The following is a 26,940-nucleotide window of genomic DNA, read 5'->3' on the forward strand; positions in this document are numbered from 1 at the left end:
GCGCCGGGGGAGGCGCGGGCTCGTGCTCGCGCCCTCGCCGTTGCCATGGCCCCGGCTTGACGTCACGGGCGGTGCGCTGCCCGTGCGCTGCGGCGCGGTGATTGGCGGAGACGCCGTGTGTGGCGCTGGGAGAGAGGCTGCAGCGCAGCGAGCCGCGACACAGGCACAGTCCGCGCCGGCCGTCCGCCCGCCCCGAGACACCGCCGCCGCGCTCCCGCCGCGCACAGGTAACGGGGCCCGCCGCGCCGCCCCTCCTCCGGCCCCGCGCCGGGCGGCCGCCCCGGCACCCTGCCCTCCGCCCCCGGGGAGCTGCGGGGGGGAGGGGGGAGAAACGAGGCGGCCGGCGGACAGCGCCGAGCGGCTCCTTGCCCGCCCCCACCCGCTCCGGCCTCGGTGGTAGGGAGCGGGGCGGCGGGAGCAGCCTGCCCCAGGGGGGCCGCTGAGGAGGGCGGTGAGGGCCGCGCAGGTGAGGCCGCGTCTGCCCCTCCCCGTGGTGAGGAGCGGGGAGAGGGGAAGAACGGGAAGGGGCGGCGGGCGGGGGAGGGGGCGGCAGGTGAGGGCTCCGCCCGTGCCGCGGGGGCGACCCTGCGCCCGTGGGCTCGTGGGGGGGGGGGGGGGGCGCACCGCCGCCTCCGTCGGGCGGGGGCGCGGGCGGTGACGCTGGGTGTGGTCTGCCGCCGGGAGCGCTGCCCGGGCGCGGAGCAGCCGCAGCGGCCGCCCCTCGGTCGGGCTTGCTGCTTCCGCCCGCCCTGCCCCTCGCCCCCACCCATCCTGCCCGCCCCGCCCGAGCTCTCTGGCGGCAGCAGCGGCTCCCTCGGGTCTGCAGGGGGCTCCTCCTCCGCCGCCCCCTCTCACCCCCCTTCTCCTCCACATCTCCCTGGGGCTGGGCCTGTGGGCTGCTCCTCGTCAGGCCGCTGCCGGGGCGGGGACGCGGCATCCTCGTCCGCCGCCGCCCCCGGCGTTGGGCGGAGGTGAGCGGGATTAACGCGCTCTGAAGTGGGCAGGGCTCCGGCACCGATCCGCCATGACAAAGGCGGTAGGCGAGGCGCTCGGTGCTCTCCGTGGAGGGCGGATGCGGCGGCGGCGGCAGAGCGGGAAGGGGAGGTGGGAGGGGCGGCCCGAAACGGGCCTCCGCGCCCCGGGGAGCGCTGAGGTGCCGCGCCGTGCCGCCCGCTCCTCCCTCGGGCCGCTCCATTTTCTGCTGTCACCCCGCGTGTGGGGGAAGCGCAGCAGCTCCCAGCCCCGCCGCGGGCGCCCTCGGCCTCCCAGAGAGGATGCTGCCGTAGAACCCGGCGTACGGGCTTTGGGGCTGGAGTTTTAACGAAGCTCGTCCTGCTCACTCCCGGTGGTAAATAACCGTAGCCAAAAGTCTTGATTTTAAAATGGCTCCTTAACCGCGCTGTTCATGGTGCGGTCAAGTTTTCAGGCGCATTTGCAAACGCCGCCGAGTTTTTGCCCCGATGGTGGGGGTAGCAGATATTAAATCTTTCCCTTTCAGGTGACTGGAATGTTAAACATGGGCATAATTTATACCGAAATGGAAGGCAGTGCGGCTATTGTTTGTGGTAACTTCATGCAGAATGACAAAAACGTTAATGGTTACAGATTAAGCTGCTGGATTGTTATGTATGGGACATACAGAAATCCATAAAGCGTACATGATCAAAATACTTATTTCTTTAATAATAAAATAGAACTTTAATTGGAGATGGTGTATCCCAAAGTGCATTGCCGGGGCCTCGAAATGATCAAGTCAAGGTACATAAAAGAATGGGGTATGAGGGAGGAGTAATCTTGCTGATGTGTACCAAAAAAAACCACATTAACTGGTACTTATGTTTGGTAGACCCTGATTTTTTAATTTTTTAAGTGTTCGTAAGATGCAGGTTCTGAAGCATCTCAGCCAGATCATGCTACCTCAAATAGTGATGAAGTAGTATTTTTGAATAGTAAAATCTCATTTTGTCTCTGAAAGCATAGCTTCTCAGGTGGAGCAGCAGTACTTGGCTCAGGAGGTCTACCGTATCCCATTTTGGGAGAGGAGTTAATTCTTTTGAAGGGTCTACACCTTCAAATTCAGATACTTGGTCTGTTCTGGCTTCTTAACAGCCAGTGTGGGATTTGATTTGCAGATCCCTATGCCGAGTTCTCCTGCATGTAATGGTAAGATTGTGATAAGGCACAGAGTTGCCTGGTATTGTGTGCCTAGCCTTTATGTGGTCTGCTTTGAAAGACTTACTAGTGAATGTTTTCTTTGTCAATTTTGTTATATTGATAATTGGATGCAATTGATGCTGCAGCTTGAATAAGATGTGATGAGAGTGATGGCAAAGAATGAGAATCATTTATGTGCATAAGACAGGAATTATTTGCTTTCACTTCACCTCTGGATGCTTTGGTTTTTATTTCTTAAGATAATGTACTTTCAAAAGTGAACATTTTTTTCAGGAGAAAGCAGTGACTTTAACTCTTCATGAATCTGCGTGTTTGAGCATCAAGTGCTTTTACATCTTGTAATGCTTTTACACCTTGTGCTCTATATTTCAATTGTATGTCTTGCAGTTCCAAACAACTTAAAGAATGGTTGTGCTGTATATGCAAACACCTTTGTCCTTGATCATTGTCTGAATAATGCCTCACTATTTTTCCTCTTTAGAAATATCAGCATGGATAAAAATGAGCTGGTGCAGAAGGCCAAGCTGGCTGAGCAGGCTGAAAGATATGATGACATGGCAAGTTGCATGAAGTCTGTGACTGAGCAAGGAGCTGAGTTGTCCAACGAAGAGAGGAATCTTCTCTCTGTTGCCTATAAAAATGTTGTAGGAGCTCGTAGGTCATCTTGGAGAGTCGTCTCAAGTATTGAACAAAAGACGGAAGGCGCTGAGAAAAAACAGCAGATGGCTCGAGAATACAGAGAGAAAATTGAGACTGAGCTAAGAGACATCTGCAATGATGTGCTGGTGAGAAATAATGAAACTGTTGATCCATCTTTACTTAGGGTTGCAGGGTAAATGGTGCTGGGCCCTCTGGGACTGGTTCTAGTCTGTCAGTAAAGCTATGCTCTCCCATGCTATTTATGAAGGACAGCATTTTAAGAATGTCTGACTTGTCTCTGTAATGTACTGATTATTTATATACAAATCATTATAGTATTGAATGCTAAAGCATTTGGAGACATGTTGAAACACTATATAAAGTGATAGTTACAAGAAATCAACATATTTCTTTGAGACTGAACTGTAGTGTGGGGTTTTCTCCTCTGCCCTTCCCCCTCATTGCAGTATTTGTATCTTAAATCACTGATTTCTGCAACTTTAATATGCTGCTCTAGTTGTAAGAGGTAGTTCTTACTCTACGGAAATTGTGCCCCTCCCTGGGCAAGATGATGTAATGTTAGTTATGACTCAGCCATGCAGAAAATTGACTGCAGGAAGAGGCAGTAGAAATGCTGTAATACCTTCTTAAACTTATTTTTTTTAACAGCAAACTAAAAGGATATTCAAGTTGGGCATTTTCTGTGGCTTGTAATTCTGTCAAAATGTGCATGTACCTGGCAGACAACCCTGTGTTTTCGTTAAGAGTCTGGTATATGGAATCTGAAACTTGTTCCAAAAGCTTTTTGCAGATTGTCAGGGTTTTTTCAACTGCATGTGCCTGTGGTGCTTCAGTGAGCCCATGATTAACAGATGCCCAGGCCTGTGACCACCTGTGAGGTAGATGTTACTGTCAGCAATAGAATTGTCCACTGGACTGTGGGCACTGCTGGTGTGTCATCCCATATGTGACAAGGGATCACATACCTGGAGGTGACAGAATGACATGTGATAGGAGGGAAGTGTTAAATAGCTAAGCATGTGCTTGAAGATCTCATGTCAAATGAAAATTAAGATCAATGAGTAGCATGACTTTTGCTTGCTATGTAAGATAACTAAATGACAAGTGTGGTGATCACTTGTAGAAGACTGGTTCTCCAAGGGTGTGTAGAAGTTGGTGTGGATAACTTCAGATCTTGGCTTCCAGTTCAGGCTGGCTTCCATGGTTATTGTGACACACCCAGTTTCATGTTGTGTTATCTTGTGTGAGGATAACTCTTAAACTTCCACTGTGAAAATGACAATGTCAAACTTACACATAGGAAAGATGGATTTACTAGTTCTTGGGTTAAGTGGTGGGTCATTTATTTAAGCCAGGGAAATAGGGACCCAACTCTGGCATTCTAATTTATTGCCTTTTTTTTAATTAATGGACATTTCCTCAGGGGTGGATGCTTTCAGGTCAAGAATGATGAGAAATTCTTTTGTAAACTATGGTTGAAAATCATTTTAATGAAGTCATTGGGCTTAGAAACCCCGTTTTAGAAGAACTCAGTGTTTGCAATTGAATTTCTTTTTCCGATAATAGAAACCAGATCGAAGTGAAGTTTTATTTTACATGCTAAATACAAAACTAAAAATCTGAGCTTTTGAGTTTGCTAAAGCAGCTGAATTATCTAGGTGGGAGGGAACACAGGTGGAGAATGTTGTTAAATCTTCCAAATCTCAAAATGGTATTAAATTTCTTTTTGTGTTAATGAGATATATATATATATATAATTCAAATAAATTCTTATTGTTTGCTATGTTACTACTTTTAGGAAGCTAATGTCTTACTAATCTTCAGTGTTGTTAGTCCAGTTCTTAATAGATAAGGAAAAATTACTGTCCAGAAGAAACAATGCCTTAGGGGTGATTAGCAGTAATAAAACTACTTTTTTAGAGTTGGGTTTAAAAAAATAATAAAAAAAACCTTGTTTTATTATTCAAGGGATAAGATTTAAAAATGCTCTCAAATGTCAAGCACTACCTTTGACACTGGTAATTACATCGAAGAACTAGATTTGTATTTAAAAAATACTTTTGTTTTCTTTGTTGGAATGTCCTGTTCACATATATTCCCACTCACCTAGAAATGTGACTGACATACTGCTTTATTTGGTATTTTAATAGAGAAAAAAGAATTGTGGTGACATATTTAGTTGTTTTCTATGAACACGAATCTTCACAATGCTGCATGCAAGCATGGAATTAGGAGGTGGTTTGGGTTTTTTTGGTTTTTTATTCAAGAGCTCCTCTTAATTTTTGTGCAGCATAATCTAGACTACAGCTGTTCACAGAAGTGAAGAACAAGGTTTATCAAGTCTTGATTGGTGCAAAGTATACCATTAGTAAGACCTGAAGTGCTAACAAACCTTCAAAGCTTTTGGTCACGAGCTTCAGCAGTTACAGTGCAAAACCAGCTTAAACTTATGTCATTTATTAAGACTGTGAATCTGTTTGAGCTGTTGTGTCTTCACTTGCCTGCTAGGCTCTTAAGTAATATTTAATACTCTGGGGTGTTACGTCACAGCTGAGCGTGGAAGTGACTGATGTCCTAACTTCAGTGTTGAAGGGAGGAATCCAATGAAGAGCATGTGTTTGTGACTAGCAGAATGTAGCTAGAGCTGGCTTCTCTGCTGCTTCTTGCTCTCTTCACTCATTTCTTGGAATCAAATTACTAGTGGATTGGAAGAAATAGCTCCTCTAATCCAGTAGATGCAGAGTGTATTAAGCTGTTTGTGGGTTCTGTTCCCAGCTCTTCCACTGACTTATGGAGTGAATAAGAGCAATTAGTGCTGATTTTTTTTTCTTGCTTCTTAACTATTAGACTGAATGATAAAAATTATAGCAGTTACATGGGTCAGGTCTGACCATTTATTTTTCTCCTTTACACTGACCTTGCAGCAGGAAAAGCCAGCATCCTTGCTGCTTCCTAAATCTTCTCTCACTAGAGCCTGCTGTGGAGTACCTCTATAGCTCTACAAACAGCTGAACCCATCTTGTTTGCTGCAGCCTCAGAGTGCTGCCGTACAAAGAAGGGACACCTAAAATCTCTTGGTTCCGTCAGAGATACACTGGAGGATATTCAGATGTAATATAACCAACTCTAATTTGGAATTGGTCTGGTAGTGCTAATAAACTGCAGATAATTGTGACATATTCTGCATAGTACAAGTTTCTTGCACTGCACAAATAAAGACTGAATTTCCAAATTCTTCAAAAATAATAACAGTGTGTGTGGGGAAGTCCAGTGCCATACTTCAGCATCTTAAATGTGTTTGAGTATAACAGAAAATTTCCAGCCTCAGAAGTTTTGTACTGATACAGGAGATTTAGTTTTTTGTTAAGTACTTTTCCTCATGTTAGCCAACAGTGTGCTTCACATCCTGTTTCACTTTCTGTAGTAAAAGGATCTGCCTAAAATGCCAGTATAAGGATCTTTTATTTGTTGTTTCAATAATAAATATTGTTATTAATCTAACAGGTGTATATTTTCTTCAGAATGCTTTTTGCAGTTAATTTAAAACAGCTGTAACTGAAGTGGTTCAAATTTAATCTGTAGTATGATTAAATTTTCAGCTAATGAGAATTCTGAAATACAGAGAAGGTATGGAGAGGTTTCTAAATGACTTAATGTCTGATCCTGCTTGCATGTTAGCAGTTCTCAGGAGATTTGAACTGCTAGTAACTTTCAGGCAGTCTCTGACATGAGCTAAATGTAAACTAATAATTTAAAAACAGAACTGGCTTCAGTGTGAATGTAATGCTAGACAGTTACACTCTATTCCTTAGGCTGGTACATATGGCAATAGTCCCCTGCATGTCTGTATGTGACAGTTCCCATGTTCTTTCCCCATGCTCAGCTTCTGGGCGATGTCTTTCTCCCACAAGTTTCCCCTGCCCTGAGTCATATCTGAAGTAAATCTCTTTGCTTACAGTGCCCATGTGTTCTGTTTTCAGTGTTTCTCTTCCATTTTGATTGTCCCCTTGAAAGTCTAGAGAGCTTCCTGAAGCTTCGTCTGCCTTTCAGCCTTCTGAAGTCACTGTTGCACTTAATGCTATGCAGCACTTTTTTTCCCCAGTCCCTGCCAGAAGAGCTGCAGGTTAATGGTGCTGTTTGGGACACTCTTAATAAGATGAAATTGTTTGCTTTCTTTGCCACGTTACTTTTTCCTAGCTTCATGCTCAGAAGCATAAAGTGGTACTCCTTGTGTGCTTCTACTATTTAGATTTCTTGCACTTGTTACAGATATTTTACTTTTTAGAAGTTGTACTTGTTGGGAGGAGAGAAGGTGCAGTAAAACCACAATTAAGTGACTTTTGGCTTGCGATTCTTTAATGTATATATTGCTTGTGGGGGAGTAGCAGAAAGTTTAGTGACCTGTCATGGCACTGCAGTTCATTGGGGGAAGGGTGCGTAATTCCATTCAGAATGCATCTAAATGGCTTTTTAAAGAACATACCACAGAATTAATGCCTATTACCATCATACTGAAACCACTGTGGGACTATTTCCTAGTTGCCTGCAAACATCTAATAAGTTACTATGTTAACATCTGTAAAACCTGTTTCTGCACTGATTCTCAATGACAGGGTTAGAAAATTAAGTCTTCTCTCCTATATGAAACCATATGCTTTTTGACACACACGTGTGAGGTATTTTTAAAGTCAGTTGTTGCATGCTTAGTGTGTCCTTATGATGGTCAAAAACCATGGCTAGCCTATATAAAGTGATGTTAACAAGCAGACGGGTATAGATAACTTAGGAGCTTGAGTGATTGTACTTTACAACCCTCTATACTATGAAGATATCTGATACAAAAAATTAATGTTCTGACTGCAAATTGCTACCTGTAGTTCTGTGAATCCTTCAGGCTTGCTTAATTTTTCAGTTCTGGCTGCACTTTGTTTCTGTCTTTGAGATCTGTGTCCTTTATTCAATGTTTTTGGAAAAGAAGGGGAGGCATTTATATAAGCTTCTCTTTACAGAATGTTGATCACAGAAGGGGGGTGGTTAATTTGTTGGAATCTAGGAGCTAGGTGACCAGAACCCTTGTTTCAAAAAACTTAGTTATTATTTTAAGCTGTTCTAAGTGAGTAATTTAGGTTGGAAGGGAGGTCATTTAGGTCAACTCTGCTTAGATACAGTTAGATCACTTTGCTTATGGCCTTGTCAGTCAAATTTGGAGTGTCTTCAAGGATGGAGATTTCACAGCCTTTCTGAGTCAGCCTGTCAAAGCATGTGGTCATACTTAACGGTTAAGAGGAAAAAATAAAAAGTAAAATCCTTTTATGTAGTCAGAACTTTTTCATGTTTCAGTTTGTCTGCTGCCTGTTGTCATTTTACTGTAGACCTGCAGGAAGAGTCTGGCTCCATCTTCTCTAGGCAGCTGTACAGAGCAGTAAGATCTGCTCTTCTCCAGGCTGAAGAAACCCACCTCTCTCAGCCTTGCCTTGTACACAAGGTACTCCAGCCTCAGAATCATGCTGGTGTCCTCCACTGGACTCACTTGAGAATATCCGTGTGGTTTTTATACTATGGAGCCCAAACCTGGATGTAGAACTCACGATGCTAAAATTTGTATTAAAAGATGGTAACTGGTAATGTGCTAGTGGTGTATGTGAAAATATGTGAGTACCTCTGGTTCACAGATGCTTCTCTGAACTTATGTATATCACAGAGCAAAATATAGCCAGGGTTTACTAACTTCCCAGCATAGTTATAATTTAAGCTTTTGATTAACTCTTCCAGTCTGGCTTTTTAAGTTAGGGTTTGGCTGGTATAATTGCTCTCATATATTGAAGCTAGGAGGCTGAGGCAATTTACATCAACCTCATCATTTCACTTTGTTAATCCTTTAATCACTTCCCTGGTTGTGGCTTCACCCCTTCAGGGCTGGCAGCTTTTTTTGGCTGTTGGGTTTTTTCCTCTCTTTTTTGTGCAGTGAAAGCACTGCCTAAACTAGAGCAACTTTCTTAATGGGTTTTTTGGGGGGTTTTTTTTTGGTTAGTTGGTTAGTTTTGGGGGTTTTTTTTTACAAATGGTGGTGGTGGTTTTGTTTTTTTTTTTCCTTAAACAAATTAAGCTGTTGAAAAATTATTGAATCTTGGAGAATTAAAACATCATTCATGGATCCATTCAAATATGAGATGACTTGGTTTGGGTTTTATTTATTCTATAATGTTCGTGTAAACGCATAAAACTTCAGCTCATGTTTGTCATGTTTGAAAGGATTTTAAATTCCAGCATATGTAAGAAATGCATTGGTGGTCGGGCTGCATGAGCAAAGGAGAGTGAGTACTTATTAATCTTAGCAAGAAGTTCATCTACAGTGTTGATATGTGTTTAATACACCTGCTTATCACGGCTAAGGTGCTCTCATAAATGCAAAAAAAACCTTTAAACATGCAGGTACCACTCATACCTTCTTTAGCTCTGCACACTTGTGTATGTACACATACATACAGGTGTCTATATCCTCTTGCATTTAGTGGAAGTAGAAAAAGTCTTTACTATAGCCTGTAGTCTGCTGTATTAATTTCAATTGGCATTAATGTTTAATAAGAGGCTTTAATTTAAAAAAAAAAGTACATAATGCTTATGCTGTTCGAAAGTATCCAAGTAACAATTTGCTTTATCTGACAGCCACCTTTGGTGTTCAGGTACTTTATGCACTTACTGCTGTTCTAAGCAGCAAAATAAATCTGATCAGTTTAGTCACCTGTGACAGATACTCTCCTTCTTCCAAGCTCTTAGAAGCAAGAACTTCAATGTGTGTTACTTGCAATTTTATGACACCACCAAGTGTGTTTGTTACACTGGTTGGTTACTTAGAAGGCTGAGTAAAAGGCTGTATTGTTATGGTACCAGCTTTTACTGTGAAAGCCATAAGTGGTAGAAATACAAAATCTAGGATATGAACAGAATTGGTGCATTATTTCTGTACATGTGTATAAACAGATGCCATGCTATTACTGGTTTTATCTGCAAACTTGTCCTGCTACCATGTACTTGACAGAAGTACATGTTTCTGAAACATGTTCTCAAATGCTTTACTTGGTCTTTGCTGTAGGCAGACACAGTGGCTCCTGGCTCCAAACCTGAAGTTGGTTGTGCTTTCAGGCAGTAGGTGGCTACCATTTTGCAATAGTTTGAGAAAGCTTCTGGTATTAAAGTTGATTAAAGAGCATTGATTGTGATTATTTCTTAAATTTGTTTTTTTGCTGAATGTCAGCTCTTATGTAGTTAGTAATTTTTCTTGAAATATGTCAAAAGATTGGCAGTACCTCTCCTAATGAAAAGTAATAAAAAGTCATGCTGCTGCTGAGGTGAACAGGGAGTTCTTAATTTTTTTTTTAGTCGGATCTAATACAGCTCAAATGAGCAGAGGGCAGTTGTGGGTGGGTGATGGGTTTTGTTGTTTTTTTTCTGGATGTTGCTACCTTCTGTGATTATGTGGGTAACAAAATATTTACCAGCTGGAAACTGACCTCTAACTGATTGTGTGCTCTTAGTATGGAGTGGGCTTATATTGAGAGTGTTGTTTTTGCTAACAAAATGCTTTTATTAGTATTGTACACTATAATGAACTCCTAATAAGATACATAGTGTACTTCATGAGGTTTCAGATCTGCTCAGAGTGTAAGCTGCTAAAGATAAATGGTTCTTACTTCTGATTCTTATCAAGGATTAAAAGAGTTACATCATGTTTATGGGGGCATTCTACTAGTATTCAGACACCAAAACTGTAGAGTCATCTTAAGAGAGCTAGAGCATGTTATGCTTTGGCCACAATAGCTGTCACTTAACACCTGTCCAGCAGAAATTCTCATCCAGCTCAGTTGGTTTCAATTTTGTATTACCTCAGGTTTCTCCAAACATGTTCTGTTTCTTCAAAGAATAATGATCCTTGCATTTGGCACCATTCTGCTTTGTTTCATGTTCCCCAATATTAAAAAAATAGGTTACTGAGGTGATGCAAAAAACCCAAACAACCCAGGTAAGAATTGCATGGAATCATAGAATGGTTTGGGTTGGAACCTTACAGGTCATCTGCTTCCAGCCACCAAGCATGTTGGCTTTGATCTTCAACGGAGACTATTTGGTAAATTAATGCCTATAGAAATGTCTCAACAAATTAAATACTTTAATACTAATTATTTTTCTATTAAGTGTCTTGCTGGGTGCTGCCTTTTGTGTGAATTTTCTCAGAGTTGGTTACTAAACTGGAGAAGAGGTTTTACCTCTGCTTCAGAATTTGGTTCCTTTTCTGTCCAATGTGTATGTTAAGTGTACTTCAGTAAAAAGCTGCAGTGATTTGCATGAAGGACCTCAAAAGTCTCTTGAATAATCTTCAAGAGTATATCCTGATACTACATACATTTGCTTCCCTTGCCATAACTGTGAATTAGAAAGCAAAGTGATAGAGGGAATTGTAAGGATAAAGGGCATTATAAGTCTTAAGTTGGGGAGGATAAATCTGCAATGAGAGGAGACACCCATATGACTGTAAAAGCGTAAACTGAGGTGCTACTCCTCATTGCCTCAATTCCTATCCTTTTCTTGTTATGCAGACCAGTGGTGTGGCTGTCCATTGGTGCCATGTCTTCTGTCTGAGCACCCTGTAGATATTTTAGTGCATACACCTGCTTCTCACTGACTTAGTTCTATCCCCAGCATACATGTCAGCATGAAGATGATTTTGCAGGGTATCGTACTTACTCCATGTTTCCCTTCTCCTGCCCATATATATGCAGCTGCTTTTTTTCTAAAGGAACATTTTAGACCGTTCTAGTGGTATTTTCTTTCATAAGCTAAAATTTCTTATCATTCTTTCTGTTACACAGGAGTCCCTCTTCAAGTCCAAGGGTTTTTTTTCAGTTGCCATCTTACTATTCAAGCCTTATTTCCTCCATGTTTCCTCCCTTTCTAAATCTTTACCAGATTGACTGCAGGAAAACTGCTGATCGAGTGTGTCTTTTTCCTGTTCTTACAAATCCTGAATGTGCCTGTGCATGTCACATCTCCCACTGTCCCTATCAGGTTCCTCCTTGCCCCCTGAAGGTTCTCTTTCCCAACTTCTGAGTTCTTCCCCTGCTGAGGCTCATCATTGTTATCTCTTCCAGCCAGCCTTCTCACCTTTCTCAAACAACTTCTGCTGTCTGTGTGAGTGGGCAGCCAGTTTGATGTTAAGAAAGAATAACTGGTACTGAGAGCAGGCAGCAGGCTTGTTTCCTTCTTCAGCAGATGATGTACCACAGAGATCTCCAGTACTGCAGCATCCACTAGTATTTGACAGATTTTCTTATTTTCCTGTTTTAGTGAGCAAATGAGAACATAGAAATCTGTAGCTGACATCAAACAAGCGGATTTGGTTTTGGCTGGAGTAGGCTGACGGTGGAAGAGTCCTTTTGTTTTTTCCCCCAAGAGCGTTGGAGGTCACCCATGATGCAGCAGTTGCAAAGCTCTTATCCCAAGCTCTGGGTAGAACTGTAATCGGAGGCAGCATAATGACTATCTGAAAACAGCCTGGGTTTCGGAAGGTGTTGTCTAAAAATACTCTCTCCAACAGTTCCTAGAGATCTGTGTAAATGAAATTTCTACTGGCTGCAAATGGTTTGGTTAAACCTTTTGTAGCGTGTGTGCTAGTCTGTGCAGTGCAGCAAATTGCATGTGTTGCTTCATAACCTTAGTAACTTTCCAAACTGTGGTGCTAAGGCAGAAAACACATGCATGGAAAATCACTCACTAGCTTTTTATGGGAATGGTAGGTGTCTTGAACTTGTCTGACCCTGGTAGCCTGTTTTGATGACTTTGTCACTTTAATAAAGTTCAGTAGAAGAATAGCTTAACAGAAGTGTGCTACAGTTACTGTGCTTGTTGGTTAGTGGTACCACTTGAAAATGAGATATTATGTAGCTCTTCCCACAAAATAAATACCTGAAAACCTGGTCCTAATATGAAAATATTAGGCCATTGTCAATGTGAAAGAGGGTTCAGGCAGAGCTCAAAAAGATAAGCTCTCAAATGCTGTGTGGATTTAAAAAACTGTAAAGAGTTCTTCTATGTCTTCATCCCTATGCCATGTTCCACAGATGGGTGACAGATGAATTAAAGTTCAGCTAATATCCTTGTGTAATTTATCTTCAAAACTCGAAATAATATCTTAACTATGTCAGGTGTCTTTTGATATTGCATGAAAACAAAAGGCCTAATGCTTATCAGTGTATTCCTTTGTATTTTTGCCATTCTACAGCTTGGGATTTTTTGTGTGCAAGAGCAGTATCTTTTTGTTACACCAGTAGTTCTGGAGTTTTTACATATTTAAAACCAAAGTTCCTTGTTCTTGATACTTTATGTATTACCTGCTCATTTACAGCTGTGTTGTTCTAGAATCTGGTGATTTTAGTCTCCTGTTTGTCAGGAGGGAAGTATCTTAAGTAAAAATTGAGCTGTTGATGCCATCCTCAAGTGCATTAAATTGTCTACAGTTCTCAGGCTGTACTGAGACTCAGCCTTTAATAAAGGGAAATACAGAACTACAAGCAACGAGGAAAGACTGAGGCATTGATTTTAGTGCTCTTATGATGAATTTGGAAATAGTCGTCTGGTCCACACAAGTAAGTTTCCAAAGATGCAAGCAAATGCTTTTGAAAGGAAGAGTAGTTTCAAGCTTCAGGTGTCAGGAAAGGACTGTTCAAGTCTTCATGGGTTTGCTTCCTGTCTTCAACTGCAGTTCTCACCACAGCTTGACAAACTGAAGCATGTCTGCTTGCAGTAAGCAGCAGGCAGACTTTTTGTAGAGGGTTGGGTGTTGGGGTTTTTTGTTACACAGAATTAATGCTTGTTACGGCCTTTCATGCTCCTGAGTCTGGTAACTCTGCCTTATAGGCTTTATGTTGCAAAACCACAGGAACAAGCCTATAGGGCCTTTCATCAAAATGGGCTCATGGTGTGTTGTGCTTCGTGTTGCCGTCTGTTGACTACGTCCTGCCCTGGCAAAAGAACTTGTGTAAGAGTGAAGAAAGTAAATACCTTTCCAGCTTAGTGTTTAAAATAAGCCAGGATAGAAGTTCACCAGTACAATAATGAAACTGTGTGTGTGCAGCCTCTCTTATGTCTTTGGAGACAAAGACTTTTCTCTGGTGCATGCTTGCTGGAGATGGGGGAATGTACCAAATCTGAGATTCCTTATCTATGGTATGTGTTAGCATAGTGTTGCAAAAGCTGGTGTCTTCATGGCTCAGATGTGTTGTCTCTCCCAGTTTGAAGTACCAGAAAGCTGTTAACATAGGCATAATTGCAGTTGCAGATGTGGAGTGTTGAAGCCTGATTTTTTTTTAATGGCCATCATACTAGTAAGAGTTGAGATTCAAATTTATTACAGGCATGCTTTGGTTGATTTTTTTGGGGGGGGGCTGTGGAGTTTTGTTTGTTTTGTTTATTGGTTGGGGTTTTTAATTTTTTTTAGCAATAATCTTTTACGTCTTTCTGGAAGGACTTTGTATGACTTTGCTATGAAAAGTATTAGAAGTGCTTGTACACACTGTACCAGGTTTTGGCTGAAAAGTGCTCTTAATATACCGCTGCATCTGCCTATTTGACTACAATGCTGTGGTTTGTTTCACAGTAGTTATATTCTTGCTATCAAGTGAAAAACTGACAATTACAGCTGTGTAGCTGTAAGGTTTGAGGGGCAGGGAGTGATGTTTTGGGTTTGTTTAAAAAGCTTCTGCAGATTCTGATGAGAGCACTGTAGTGAACTGCCCATCAAGTTGGAGTTAGTGCATATTGGTGTATATCAGAAATTGATGGGAATTTTTCACAGTAGCAGCAATGTCATCAGTGAGCATGACATGTAGCCATAATATACCAGTGTTGTGTGGACTTAAGTTGTCAGGTGTAGTATATATTGCAGTGGTGTGGATTGCCTGACAAACTTAGTCATTATGCATCAGCTTACTGGTCTGGTCTTGGTCTAGCTGTTAGCACTTCAGTGGCCTGTATGGGGATCACCTCCATACTGATAAACATTGCCATGCCAGCTGGTAAAGAAGAGAAGGTAGGCATGTATTGGTGATACTACTGAAACAGTTCTTGTCTCCGTTTCTTCTGCTTTGGACAAACAGTAGAAGGGTGGAAGGAAGATAAGCAGTATTCCTCAGTGTATTAGCAGGTAACAAAGTGTTAGACTGGTTATGCCTATTGTTATGCCTAACTTTTATCTCCTGTAGCTGAACTCTAAAAAGTCAGTGTTTTTATGTGTCTCATCTATATGGCTTCTGTAGCCACACCACCTCCATGCAGACTGAGGATTTCATAACCGTACTCTAGGATAAATTGGTGTACTTGGAATCTTCAGGCTGACTTTAAAGGAGTGTTTCATGTCGGTAAAAGAAAATACATCCTGAAATAAAAAGACTGGTGCAGACAGAAATAACTGAATATATAGTACAAGATAAATAACAGGGGAGAGATCTCCTACTTTTAAATGTTAATCTGCTTTCAGATCTTGTTGCTTTTGATGAAGTATTTGGCATAAATAAAATTCTTCCAGAAATGTGGCTTACCAGTTGCTCATGTTACATGCATAGAATAGTCTTTCATCCAGATACCAACAAGCTACTACAGCAGTCTCAGAGTCAGAGCTTCTTTGCATGGGCTATATTCTATGAATAGCTGATTAAAGGTGTTTAAAGGGATCCTTTTAGTTATCTTTTAAATTTGACATGGGTTTGAAACTTCTTTTCAATAGAAGATGTATACACCATCCACTGCTGTTGCCCTGTTACCATCTCTTTGATTAGGAAGACTCAATTGGTTAGTCTTTCTTTAAAACATAAGCAGGGGAAGTTTAGATTGAATATAAGGAAGAAATTCTTTACTGTTAGGGTGGTGAGGTACTGGAATGGGTTGCCCAGGGAGGTTGTGAATGCTCCATCCCTGGCAGTGTTCAAGATCAGGTTGGATGGAGCCTTGGGTGACATGGTTTAGTGTGAGGTGTCCCTACCCATGGCATGGGGGGTGGAACTAGATGATCTTGAGGTCCTTTCCAACCTTAACTATCCTGTGATTCTGTGGTTCTGTGTCTGCTCATGCCATTCACCCATTCAGTTAGGTGTCTATAGACAAACTTGCCTCATCTGTGACCTAAGTGAGTTTAAGTCTGGCAGTTTGGTTGCTGCTGTAGGAGTGAGCAGAACTGTGCTTTTTGATTGAAGTTTGTTCTGTAGGGATGATGAACAGTTCCAGTTTTTAGAATCACTGAAATTATTTTGGTCTGACCAATTACTGGAGGGTACGGAAGGAGGGCAGCTCCCCATGGTGCCAGAAGGGTGGGTGCAAACTGACATGCTTGACCTAACTGCAGTCCTAAAGAGGAAATCTAATGAAGAGCCTTATTCTCTGTAGCTGGTAACCTTCAGTTGTCACTGAAGGCAGAGCTTCTTGGCACTCATGAAAAATGTCATAGCTATGAATCTTGAAGTTCTCTAATGGTGAGAACAGAGCATGTAAGTAGTTACAGAGAGCTGAAGCACTGACCCATATACCTCATGGCCATCTGCTTTGTTCCAGCCATGCTGGGGCAGAGGTGGCTCTGAAGCTTCTCCTCGCATGGTGGTACACCTTCCGGAAGGGTGCTTTTGGCATGGAGCAGCTCTGAAGTCCATTTGGCTGGCTCCGTAAAAATACTGCTGCCACCAGCTTGCTTGTGTTGTGTTTGCTTTGTGCCAGAGGATTGTGTCTGCTGTCATTTGGATGAGAAGCAAGGATACACAGTATTTTTTGATGTCTCCCTGCGTGGTAGTAAAATGAATATACCAATCCCTGCCATACTGGAAATATCTAATATTGAATAAATACCTTTCGTTATGTTGAAACCAATAAAGTAAGTCCACTAACATGTTTAATCTCACTGGAGCATAGGCGTAGCTGAATCTTGGCTGACTTTGCTTTCTGTCAGCTGGATTTCTTCCTTACCCTGTCTACTAAGATAGAAATGAGGGAGGGCTGCTATAATGGGTCACTTCATTTTGAGGGGTTTCACACAAGTTTGAATCTACCAAGCTAAATATTCACAATTCACATAAATGAATTAGCAGTTCTGTAATGGGGGAGGAGGGGACACAAACAGCCCAAACCCAACCAAACTTGTTTACTGTTTCTGTGAATTAGTCTTCTGTAGCTTTATGTCAGTTGGTGTGTTGAGCAAAGCAGGTACCATGGGTGCCTGTGTCACAGTACGGTGATTATAACCTACTGTACTCAGGCTGTGCCTATCCCACAGGTATGTCATGCAAGATCCTTGCTTAACCCAGAGGGTGCTATCTGGAGGGAAGTACTGTAAAGAACCATCATTTTGTGGGTTGGAACTAAATTAGAATTGTCCATTTCTGTGGTGTCATTGGAAATACGAGCTAAAAACAGTGAGACAAAACTAAAATATCAGTCATCTAATCTACAGGGGGAAAAAAGACACACAGAATTCTTATTAAAATATCTTCTAAAGAATCATGTGCTACATAGTCTTAGCAAAGTACATGTAAGAGCTTCTGATTTCAAGTGTTCAAGTACTTCTGTACTTTTTCTGGCTTATAACTAACAAGCTTTTCTTTCAAAGTCTGACTTTAAGTAGTCAAGATCAAGAAATTTGACAAGCCTGTGCCTTAATTTGACTAAACATGTTGGAGCTAATGATTTTTTTTTCCCTATTTTCTTTTCATCATAATAAAACTTGCAAAATTATAGAACTGCCTGGGCTGGGAGCTTACTATGTTAATTTAATAAGCATTTAGAATAATCTAGAATATTTTGGTGTTAAGTGGCATCCCACAGGGAGATTTTGGTGGAATGACTGCAGAGTGCTGCCTTTGCTTTGGAAGATGTAGGGAACACCTGTTAAGGCAGTACATAAAGGCAAAGAGAGGATCCTTTTCAGTGCTAGAGAGCTGCCTGTCAGATTGTCAGCTGTCTGGAAACACGAGAATCCAGGTTCATCTTGCAGTTTCTTGCAGTACAGTATTCTGGTTATTGGGAGCTAGGTTAATGAGGCTTATTTAGTGCCTGTGTATGTAAGATACTTGGATCTCCAATTTGGCAGCTGATACTTCAAATCCTTTTATTATCCGTGGATGCAGACTTTCTTCCTTTGTATACCCTCTGCCCAGACTTTTTGGATTACATTCTTTTTATTAAGGTACTGTATAATGGCTCATAGAAAGCCATCCTTTGGTCACACAAGACTCATCAAGTCTCAGCATACACCATTCCTTTTGTACCTAGAATTGCAATCCAGAACACGTTCTCCGTAGCTGAATTCACTATGTAGGATGCGAAGAAAATGGGCAAAAAGTAAAGCTGTCTTGACTTTGAAATAGATTGTGATATAATTGAATTGTTGGTTCAGCATGTTGCAGAAGTATGTTTGATCAAAACAGTGTGTTCTTTGTTTCTCTTTTTAGTCTCTGTTGGAAAAGTTCTTGATCCCTAATGCTTCGCAAGCAGAAAGCAAAGTTTTCTATTTGAAAATGAAAGGAGACTACTACCGTTACTTGGCTGAGGTTGCTGCTGGAGATGACAAGAAAGGTATTGTATGTCAGCTTGTGGCTGAATCTTGTCAAATTAGATTGCCTTTGGTGGGACAGTGACATGACTCCAAATCAGAATTATTCTTAGATTAGATATAAATTTCTTTAGTAACAGGCTTTCTGTTTGCTGAAGAAAAATCGTGGGTTGTTGGCTTTAAAATGAGTTCTGAAAGTTCCCATGTACCTGCTGTTTGAAGCAGGCAACAAATGTTCAGTCATGCAACCTTGAAATCAACCCTAACGCATACATGCATGCATACATGTAGGTTTATGCATCTTCAGCCTGGCTGAATATTGTTTTTTACCTTTTTGTAGGGGCTCAGTCTTATATCTTTCTAAAGCCTTGTTTGTGCCATTTCTCCTACATCTGTACAGAATACAAAAAGCCTGCATAGGTTCAGGAATCAGACTAGAAACCACCTGGAGAAAAAAAAAGGAGTGATAAACCTCATCTTACTGTTAGGGAAATTTCTTCCATAACTGTGGTAGTTTAATGTCCAGATGTTTTTTATTTCCTCAAATTTGTTGTATCTTCATGTGAACAGTTTGTAATAATTGCAGGTAAGTTGTCTTTATTTAAATATAGTTAGAGAAGTTAATATAAGGCACCTAATATATTAGGTGGCTTAACTGCTGTATGTGAAGAAACGTCCTAACAACATGTTGACTCCATACACAGTTCACCTTCCGTTCAGAATGGTGCATAATGTTTAGGTACAGCTTGTTGCAAATAGTGCAAATCTGTTTCCTGGAGCCAGTTAAGACTGGTGGCAGCATGTCCTTAAGATCAGCACACTGCAGCACAGAGCCCCATCTGGTAACTTCCACTGGCTGTTTTTGTGACATTAGTCTGCACTCAGCCTGCAGACACAGGGATGCTTTGGGATGTGGAATCTGAGTGCATGGACTTGGAAGCCTTGGGGATTACTGGTGTGCTCAGCTGTATCACTGATGCTCGGTGGCATTCTGCTCTCCTGTAAGACTTGTTGTGTTCTTTGTGGTGCTGTTGAACGTGTAGTGCCCCTGTGAACTTGCGTAGCTCAAGCTAATAAGCTCTCCCAGTATGATATAGAAAGACATCTGCATGACTTGACAGAAACAGAGATGAAATAGACTTGAAACGTGTCTGCTCTAGCTTTGTGGTATATGTGTTATTTCCACCTTACAGAAGGTAGACTGTTTCCCTGATACCCTAGATAATAAGGAGTTGTATAAAGATGGCATTGCAGAGCTTGGTTTGACTTCCAGGGCTTACTGAATGCAAACTGACTCAGTCTTGGTGACTGCAGAATTGCAGGTGTAACCAGTTCTTTATATCTGTTACTGTACAGAGAGTAATTGTATTTTCCCTTTGGTAATCTGTATTCACATGCATAGAAGGTAAAATATTTTGAGTCCTGGAGGTTTTTTTCTGTTGAGGATTAAGTTGCAGGTTCTAAAATTAGACTGTGAAAACCTTTGATTAAAGTGGTTTTGAAGTGAATTTTTGTTTAAGTCAGCCTCTTGGCTGAGCAGCTTTTAGTGTGTTTCCAGGTGAAGAAAATATTTTTGAAAGCCCATCTAGCTCATAGTTACTGTGGCTCTTAAAGGGGTTTTTTTTATTCTTTCTCCTTCCAAGTGTTTCATGTCACAGGCTTTTTCCTGTAGGCTGCCTGTGACCTTGAAGAGCAGTTGATAATTATTGTTTAGGAAATAATGGCTGTTATGTTGGACAGTATTCTCTCAGCCTTTTGCAGTAAATATAGCAACAATATAAAGCTCCCAACTCTAGGAACTGGATTTTTATCTTCATAAACCAGCTTGTTTATATTATCAAAGAGCAGTGTAGTGGGCAGGAATGTCAAACAGATATCTCAGCCAGCTGTTACAGCCTTGGAACGGTAGAATGCTTTCTAAAGAATTCAAGGTTAAAATCTTGTGATTTTTATGTGCTGTGTGACTGATTTAAAACTAACAGAATACATGAATTTTACACCTTTTTTTAAGTTATTTATGTTAAGGAAAAATTACTAAAAAATGTCACCTTCATTCCTTGAAGTTACTTGGTTTTTGTGCTGCATACAGGTGAACAGATTGCATAGACATTGTGAACATTGATGTTAGTTATTTTCAGACTTGGAGTACTTGTGACTTAAATACTGATGTATTTTTGAGTCCTTGGCACCTAAAATTCTTTATTTTTGAATACACGTGACTGTTGCTTTTGCAGAGATCATGCTGGATGCATTTCTAGTTTGATCCAGAAATGTCAGGATTGGAGTCCTTTTGCATCTGAATTGAATGACTTCCTGCCCACCTTCTTCTCAGATGCTATTAACAATCCTGGAGAGTGCAGGAACAATGGTCCCTTTGTATTGGGTGGCTAGTGCCTCTCTTGCCTCCTGCAGTCATCAAGGACATAGTCCAGCTTGTGGGCTGTGCTGGGCCATGATCTCTGACTTGTGCAGGCATAGTGTGCTCCTAAGTTCAAGTGCATTCAATGAGAAAAGAAGTTGAGCTCTTTAATCTGAGTATACGCATTATAGGTGGGCATTTTTCCATCAGGAGTTTAGAACTTTTACAGAAGAACCAATTAAAAGAATGGCAAAAGATAGTCTCTAAAAAGAGCCCAATTGTTATTTTTTCTCCCTTACTTCAAAGTTCATAGGTACTATAAGTTTGAGGTTAGGTAAAAATGCCTTCTGTACCTACATTGGAAATGGAACTATGTTGTAAACTTTAAAAAATATATATCTAGTTTGTATGCCACACTGTCTTTGCCAAGCAATTTGACTAGAAATTAATAGATGACTGTTACTGAAAGGCAGTGATAGGCAAAGGTCATCAGTGTGACTAAAATGTGGATTTGTAATGCTTTGCTGTGTATAAAGACGTTGAATATTTGGTACTGTATTAAGCCAGTGTGTAGTTAAAACTTCAATTTTATACCTTTTATGTAGGTGATGGATTTTATATTCCTCAAATACTACAGAACTGCTGCAAACATTTGTAAATACAAGTACTTACAGGGTGGCAGGGAGAGGCTCAAACCTGTGATTTGGTCAATGACAACTTCCTTTTATATATATAATTTAAAAATTAAGTAAAATCTTTATAAAATAGCAACTTCTTTGGTGAAATGCTCATTCACAGATGTTGACTCTTAACATACTTTGTTCATGCAAGGATGAACACGAGTCCTGATTGTATGTCTGAATACAGTGTGTGAATTACTTACTTGTGGTTTTTGTGTGTGTGTTTTTCCCCCCAAAGGGATAGTGGAGCAATCACAACAAGCGTATCAAGAAGCTTTTGAAATCAGTAAAAAGGAGATGCAGCCAACACATCCTATCAGATTAGGTCTGGCTCTGAACTTCTCCGTGTTTTATTATGAGATCCTCAATTCCCCGGAGAAAGCCTGTTCCCTTGCAAAAACGGTAAGTCTAAGGCAGGCAAAAATTCCCTTTCAGTTATTGTTGTAACCCTTTGTCACATGGCCAATGGAGTTGTTTGTTTTTATAACACTAGGCTTTTGATGAAGCAATTGCTGAACTTGATACATTAAGTGAAGAGTCATACAAAGACAGCACGCTAATAATGCAGTTACTGAGAGACAACTTGACAGTGAGTATCATTAAAATTTACGTGTTGCTGGTAATGGGATTGGTCTTTGGGGCACTCAGAGTTCATTATTGGCTGTGGAGCTGTGTCTGTCATTTACTTACAAATGAGTTGATGGTACCTCATGTTTCTGAGCTACATCTTTTTCTTCTGCCTAGTCTTTTTTACTCCACACACTAAGAGTTTTCTGACAGATGACAAATTGACCAATTTTTCTTCAGTTTTTCTCTTCGCACCACCACCCCCCCAAGTTTAAAGCAAATGAAACAGTAAAATAAGCACCCATGCAATAGTGTAATTAATGGCATAGTTCATGCTCCAGTCTTCATGGCAGGAATCATTACAAGCAAGAACGTGACAGTAAGAAGCATCTCTTGTCACCAGTTGTAGCCCTTGTAGTCTGATATCAGTGACCTTTACAAAGTAGCTGGACTTTTTTTAACAGAACCTGAAGTAAAGCTGTACAGCTGTATAACATTGAGGTTGCTGTATTTTCTGGTTTTGTTTCTAGCACTTAATTTCACTGTTCCTTGGAACCTTTTCCACTATAATAGCAACTTAACCCTACTGAAAACACTATCTGCAAGCAGTAGCTGGAACAATCACAAAACAAATGTAAGAGATTTCTTAGGCTCTTTACTGGAGATAGATACAGGGCTGGCATTGCTCTCAGTGTCTGTGTGTACTGTCCCCTTGAGTGAGATTGCTCAAGAGCTGCCCTGAATAAGTGGTATTGAAACAGAGAATAGAAGCTGACATTAATTGCTAGTTTCCCAGTAAATAATGTAAAGCTTGTCATATGAGTTGGAAAGCAAATTGCTTCATACAAGAGCAGAAGTTGGACTGAGCTACCATAGTGTCTGAATTACGGTAGTAGTCCTGATAATTGATGGGAGCTTTCTATTATAAGGGAGAAAGCTGTAGACAGCTGCAGGATTCCATATTGAATGAATGATTTGTCTTTCCTGAAATGCCTAGTATGACTTGTACGAGTGCGTTGATTCCATGTTTTTCCACAACTATTTAGAATAATCATAGAATGGTTTGGGTTGGAATGGACCTTAAAGATCATCAAGTTTCAAACCATTGCCATGGGCAGGGACACCTTCTGTTAGACCAGGTTGCTCAAAGCCCTGCCCAACCTGGCCTTGAACACTGCCAGAGATGGGGCAGCCACAGCTACTCTAGGCAGCCTGTGCCAGGGCTTCACCACCTTCAGTACTGTAGAATTTTTTTTCCTAGTATCTAATCTAAATCTACCATCTTTCAGCTTAAAGTCATTCTCCCTTGTCTTGTCCCTAAATGCCCCTGTAAAAAGTCCCTCTCCAGATTTCTTGTCAGCCCTTTTTAGGTACCGGAAGCTGCTGTAGGCCTCCACTTGAGGTAGAAAACAATTTTTGATGTGTGTGTGGCTGACAAAGACTGCAGTGAATTCCATAAACGTAAGAAAGGATCTGTTTTGCTAGTTATGCAAATCTGTTACAATCTGTTAGGAAGCTTTTGACAGTGATTCAGCATGTTGATCAGTATGTGCAAGGAGCAGGTTTCCTCAGTTGTCAGTTTTTTGTATGTTGTCTTTGAATGGCTGAAGAAGCTGAGTGTGTGCATGCTCAGCAAGGACTGGAGGCAGAGAAGTGTTCAGAGGGTTGTTTAACATGCCAAGCCTAAATCTGTTTAGCTGGGGATTGCTAGATAATTCCTTCTTTGCTCTTGTTACAAAATTCTTTTGTTTAGTAAAAAGACATCCCTTACCCCTGAGGGCCTTGTTTTCCACAGCAGATTTGTTAAAGTGTGCTCTCAATTGGTAATCCTCCCCATAGCAGTCAAACCTTTTTTATTTAATGAATAGAAGTATGTATATGTTTAGATTGAGTACTGGGAGAAATTTCCACACCAAAAGGGTTGTCAGGCATTGGCGCAGGCTGCCCAGGGAAGCACTGGAGTCACTGTCTCTGGAGGTATTTAAAAGATGTGCACTTAGGGACATGGTTTAGTGGTGGACTTGGCAGTGCTGGGGTAATGGTTGGACTTGATGATCTTAAAGGCCTTTCCAACCTAAGTGATTCTGTGAGTCTTTTTTCTACAGGTTAGGATTTAGGGTAGAAGCCTCTGATAAAAGTGTTCTTACTGATTGTTCCTTATAAAAGTAGCACTGAAATTGAGACTATTGCAGTATTATAATAGCATAGTATAGAATATAGTGCAGGGGCTAGAAACAAACTATTGTCTCCAGTAAAGTAACTTGTGCTTAATGCCTTCAGCAAGGAATATTGAGCACAGATACAATATATGATGTTCAGAGCAAGAGCAAGGTTACTGGTCTTTATAGAATCATAGAATGGTTTGGGTTGGAAGGGACGTTAAAGGTAATCTAGTTCCAGCTGCCCGCCATGGGCAGGGACACCTTCCACGAGACCAGGTTGCTTGAAGCCCATCCAGCCTGGCCTTGAACTGCCACGGATGAGGCAGCCACAGCTTCTCTGGGCAACCTGTTCCCGTGTCTCACCACCCTCACAGGGAAGAACTTCTTTGTAGTATCTAATCTAAATCTGCTAACTTTCACTTAAAAAGCCATTCCCCTTTGTCCTGTCATTAAATGCCCTTGTAAAAAGTCCCTCTCCAGATTTCTTGTAGCCCCCTTTAGGCACTGGAAGCTGCTCTAAGGTCTCCCCTGAAGCCTTCTCCAGGCTGAACAAGCCCAGCTCCCTCAGCCTGTATCTGTAGCAGAGGTGCTCCAGCCCTCTGGTCATCTTTCACGGCCTCCTCAGGACTTGTTCCAACGGGTCTACATCCTTCTTTTGTTGGAGGCTCCAGAGCTGAATGCAAGTTTTTCTGTTGTCTTGCACTCCTGGAAAGGCTAAAATGTTTCTGATGATGGAGGGTTTGTTGTTTTGTTGGGGTTTTTTTGCTTTTCTTTTAATTTAAAGCATCTTGTAAGACCGTAGTGATACTAAGCTGTAGGTAGAGAATTATTCTTAGGTTTTACCACCTTATGCTATAGAGCATGAAGGATTCTGTTAATGCTGCTGGAACTCCATAGAGATTGCAAATCATACTGGCCTGGTAATAGTTTGGAAGCATCCACTGTGGCAAAATACTTGGTTCACAAAACGATTTCTTTGCCCTGGGTGTTGGTCTGGAACTGATGCTTAGTTTCCTTAGTTGGTACTTAATCTTGATATATGGCTCCTTATGATTTTATGGAGCTGAAAATGAGATTTTGTGCATACTGCATGTTTACCCTGATTTTCTTCCTCCCTTGCTCTGCTCTTTAAGTTTGGAAGCTCTGTATTCCAGAAGTTGCTAGAGGGATGTGACTGACTGAATAGAGCCAAGGGATAGAGATTTAGGTGAAATGCTTTTGGTTTTAAAAGCAAAATCTTGAGATGCCTGTTCTGAAGAAAAGGGTAATGTTGGATGTGACGAAAGAGCTTTACTGAAGCTTTTCCTTCAGAAGGATGTACAAAGCTGGCTTGAGGAGAAGGTACAAATCCACAGGAAACAAAGAATTGTTTGTTCCTGATTCTCATGTATCTGTTCTGTAGGTCTGATTCTTGCCTGCTTATATTGTATTTTAGTGAGCTTTGTGGATGTGAAACTTTGGTTTTGACTGTTCATGAACTTCCTCATTGAATGCAGTGAAGGGCTGGGTCATCTAGATTTCCATTTTGTAATAGCCAGCAATTATATTCATGTTAATGTGTGCTTAGTAGGACCTCTTACAAAATCACTGTTTAAGAACTAGGCTTTCTTTCTAATAATTCCTTATTAAATAGTCACTGATGTTAGTATCTTACATATTTTACTCTGTTTTCTTTCTCAAACAGTTGTGGACATCGGATACCCAAGGAGATGAAGCCGAAGCAGGAGAAGGAGGGGAGAATTAACCAGCCTTCCAACTTCCGTCTGCCTCATTCTGAAATTTACACAGTAGACCATTTGTCATCCATGCTGTCCCACAAATAGTTTTTGTTTACGATTTGACAGGTTTATGTTACTTCTATTTGGATTTCTATATTTCCCATGTGGTTTTGTTTAATATTAGGGGAATAGAGCCAGTTGTTAACATTTGGGGAATTTATCTGTTTTCATCTGAGGTGGCCAATATAGGGTTGTGACATTTTTATACAAGTTTTACATGTTTGGCATAGTACTTTTGGTACATTGTGGCTTCCCACAAGGCCAGTGTTAAAACGGCTTTCTATGTCAAGCAAAAATGAGTGCTTTGCATATTGGTCTGTCATGATGGAAAAAAGGGATAATCAGTTGCAGCCACAGGTGTAGTTAGTATGAATATTCAAGCTGGAGCACACATGGCTGTGAATCTACTGATGTCCCATAGATATTGCATGTCAAGTCAACATGTGAAATCTGTGGAATATACCAATCAAATGTACATCTCTGATTGCAGCTGAAGTGTTCCTTAAGACAGTTTGCTAACCCAGTCAACTTTCTCTAGAGAAGGACAGAGAAACAGTTCACATTCCATTATTTGTAAAGTTACCTGCTGTTGCTTTCATTATTTTTGCTACACATTTTATTTGTATTTAAATGGTTTAAGCAACCTAAGAACAAATGTACAAGTAAAGATGCAGTAAAAAATGAATTGCTTGATATCCATAATGACACTGTATATCGAGCACAGCAGTACAACAGAAAACCATGTATTTAACTTTTTTAGGTTTTTTGCTTTTGTGATTTCTTTTTTTTTTTTTTGATACTTGCCTAACATGCATGTGCTGTAAAAATAGTTAACAGGGAAATAACTTGAGATGATGGCTAGCTTTGTTTAATGTCTTATGAAATTTTCATGAACAATTCAAACATAACTGTTCAGAACATGTGTATTAAGTTGATGTAAGTGGAATAAAAGTTTTATGAATGGACTTTTCAACTA

The 26,940-nt window shown here is 41.0% G+C and overlaps 1 protein-coding gene across 3 annotated transcripts; it reads left to right on the forward strand.

Moving 5' to 3' along the window:
* On the forward strand, positions 1-26,940 carry YWHAZ (tyrosine 3-monooxygenase/tryptophan 5-monooxygenase activation protein zeta). Of its 3 annotated transcripts, none has more exons than XM_034068993.1 (6): positions 1-227; positions 2,657-2,960; positions 18,318-18,441; positions 21,696-21,859; positions 21,951-22,046; positions 25,871-26,940. In XM_034068993.1, the coding sequence occupies exons 2-6, from the start codon at positions 2,667-2,669 to the stop codon at positions 25,928-25,930; spliced, it is 738 nt and encodes a 245-aa protein (XP_033924884.1). In that variant the 5' UTR covers positions 1-227; positions 2,657-2,666; the 3' UTR covers positions 25,931-26,940. The 3 variants fall into 3 exon arrangements, with proteins under 3 accessions (XP_033924884.1, XP_033924897.1, XP_033924891.1); XM_034069006.1 differs by lacking the exon at positions 1-227 and adding an exon at positions 842-971; XM_034069000.1 differs by lacking the exon at positions 1-227 and adding an exon at positions 1,328-1,348.

This window comes from Melopsittacus undulatus, chromosome 1, assembly GCF_012275295.1.
Source record: "Melopsittacus undulatus isolate bMelUnd1 chromosome 1, bMelUnd1.mat.Z, whole genome shotgun sequence".
NCBI classification, from domain to species: domain Eukaryota; kingdom Metazoa; phylum Chordata; class Aves; order Psittaciformes; family Psittaculidae; genus Melopsittacus; species Melopsittacus undulatus.

Excerpts from the sequence above, each read along its gene's own strand:
- YWHAZ (XM_034068993.1), top strand. The coding sequence starts at position 2,667 with ATGGATAAAAATGAGCTGGTGCAGAAGGCCAAGCTGGCTGAGCAGGCT. Across the intron at positions 18,442-21,695 it reads TGCTGGAGATGACAAGAAAG|GGATAGTGGAGCAATCACAA; the intron begins GTATTGTATGTC and ends TTCCCCCCAAAG. Across the intron at positions 22,047-25,870 it reads TACTGAGAGACAACTTGACA|TTGTGGACATCGGATACCCA; the intron begins GTGAGTATCATT and ends TTTCTCAAACAG.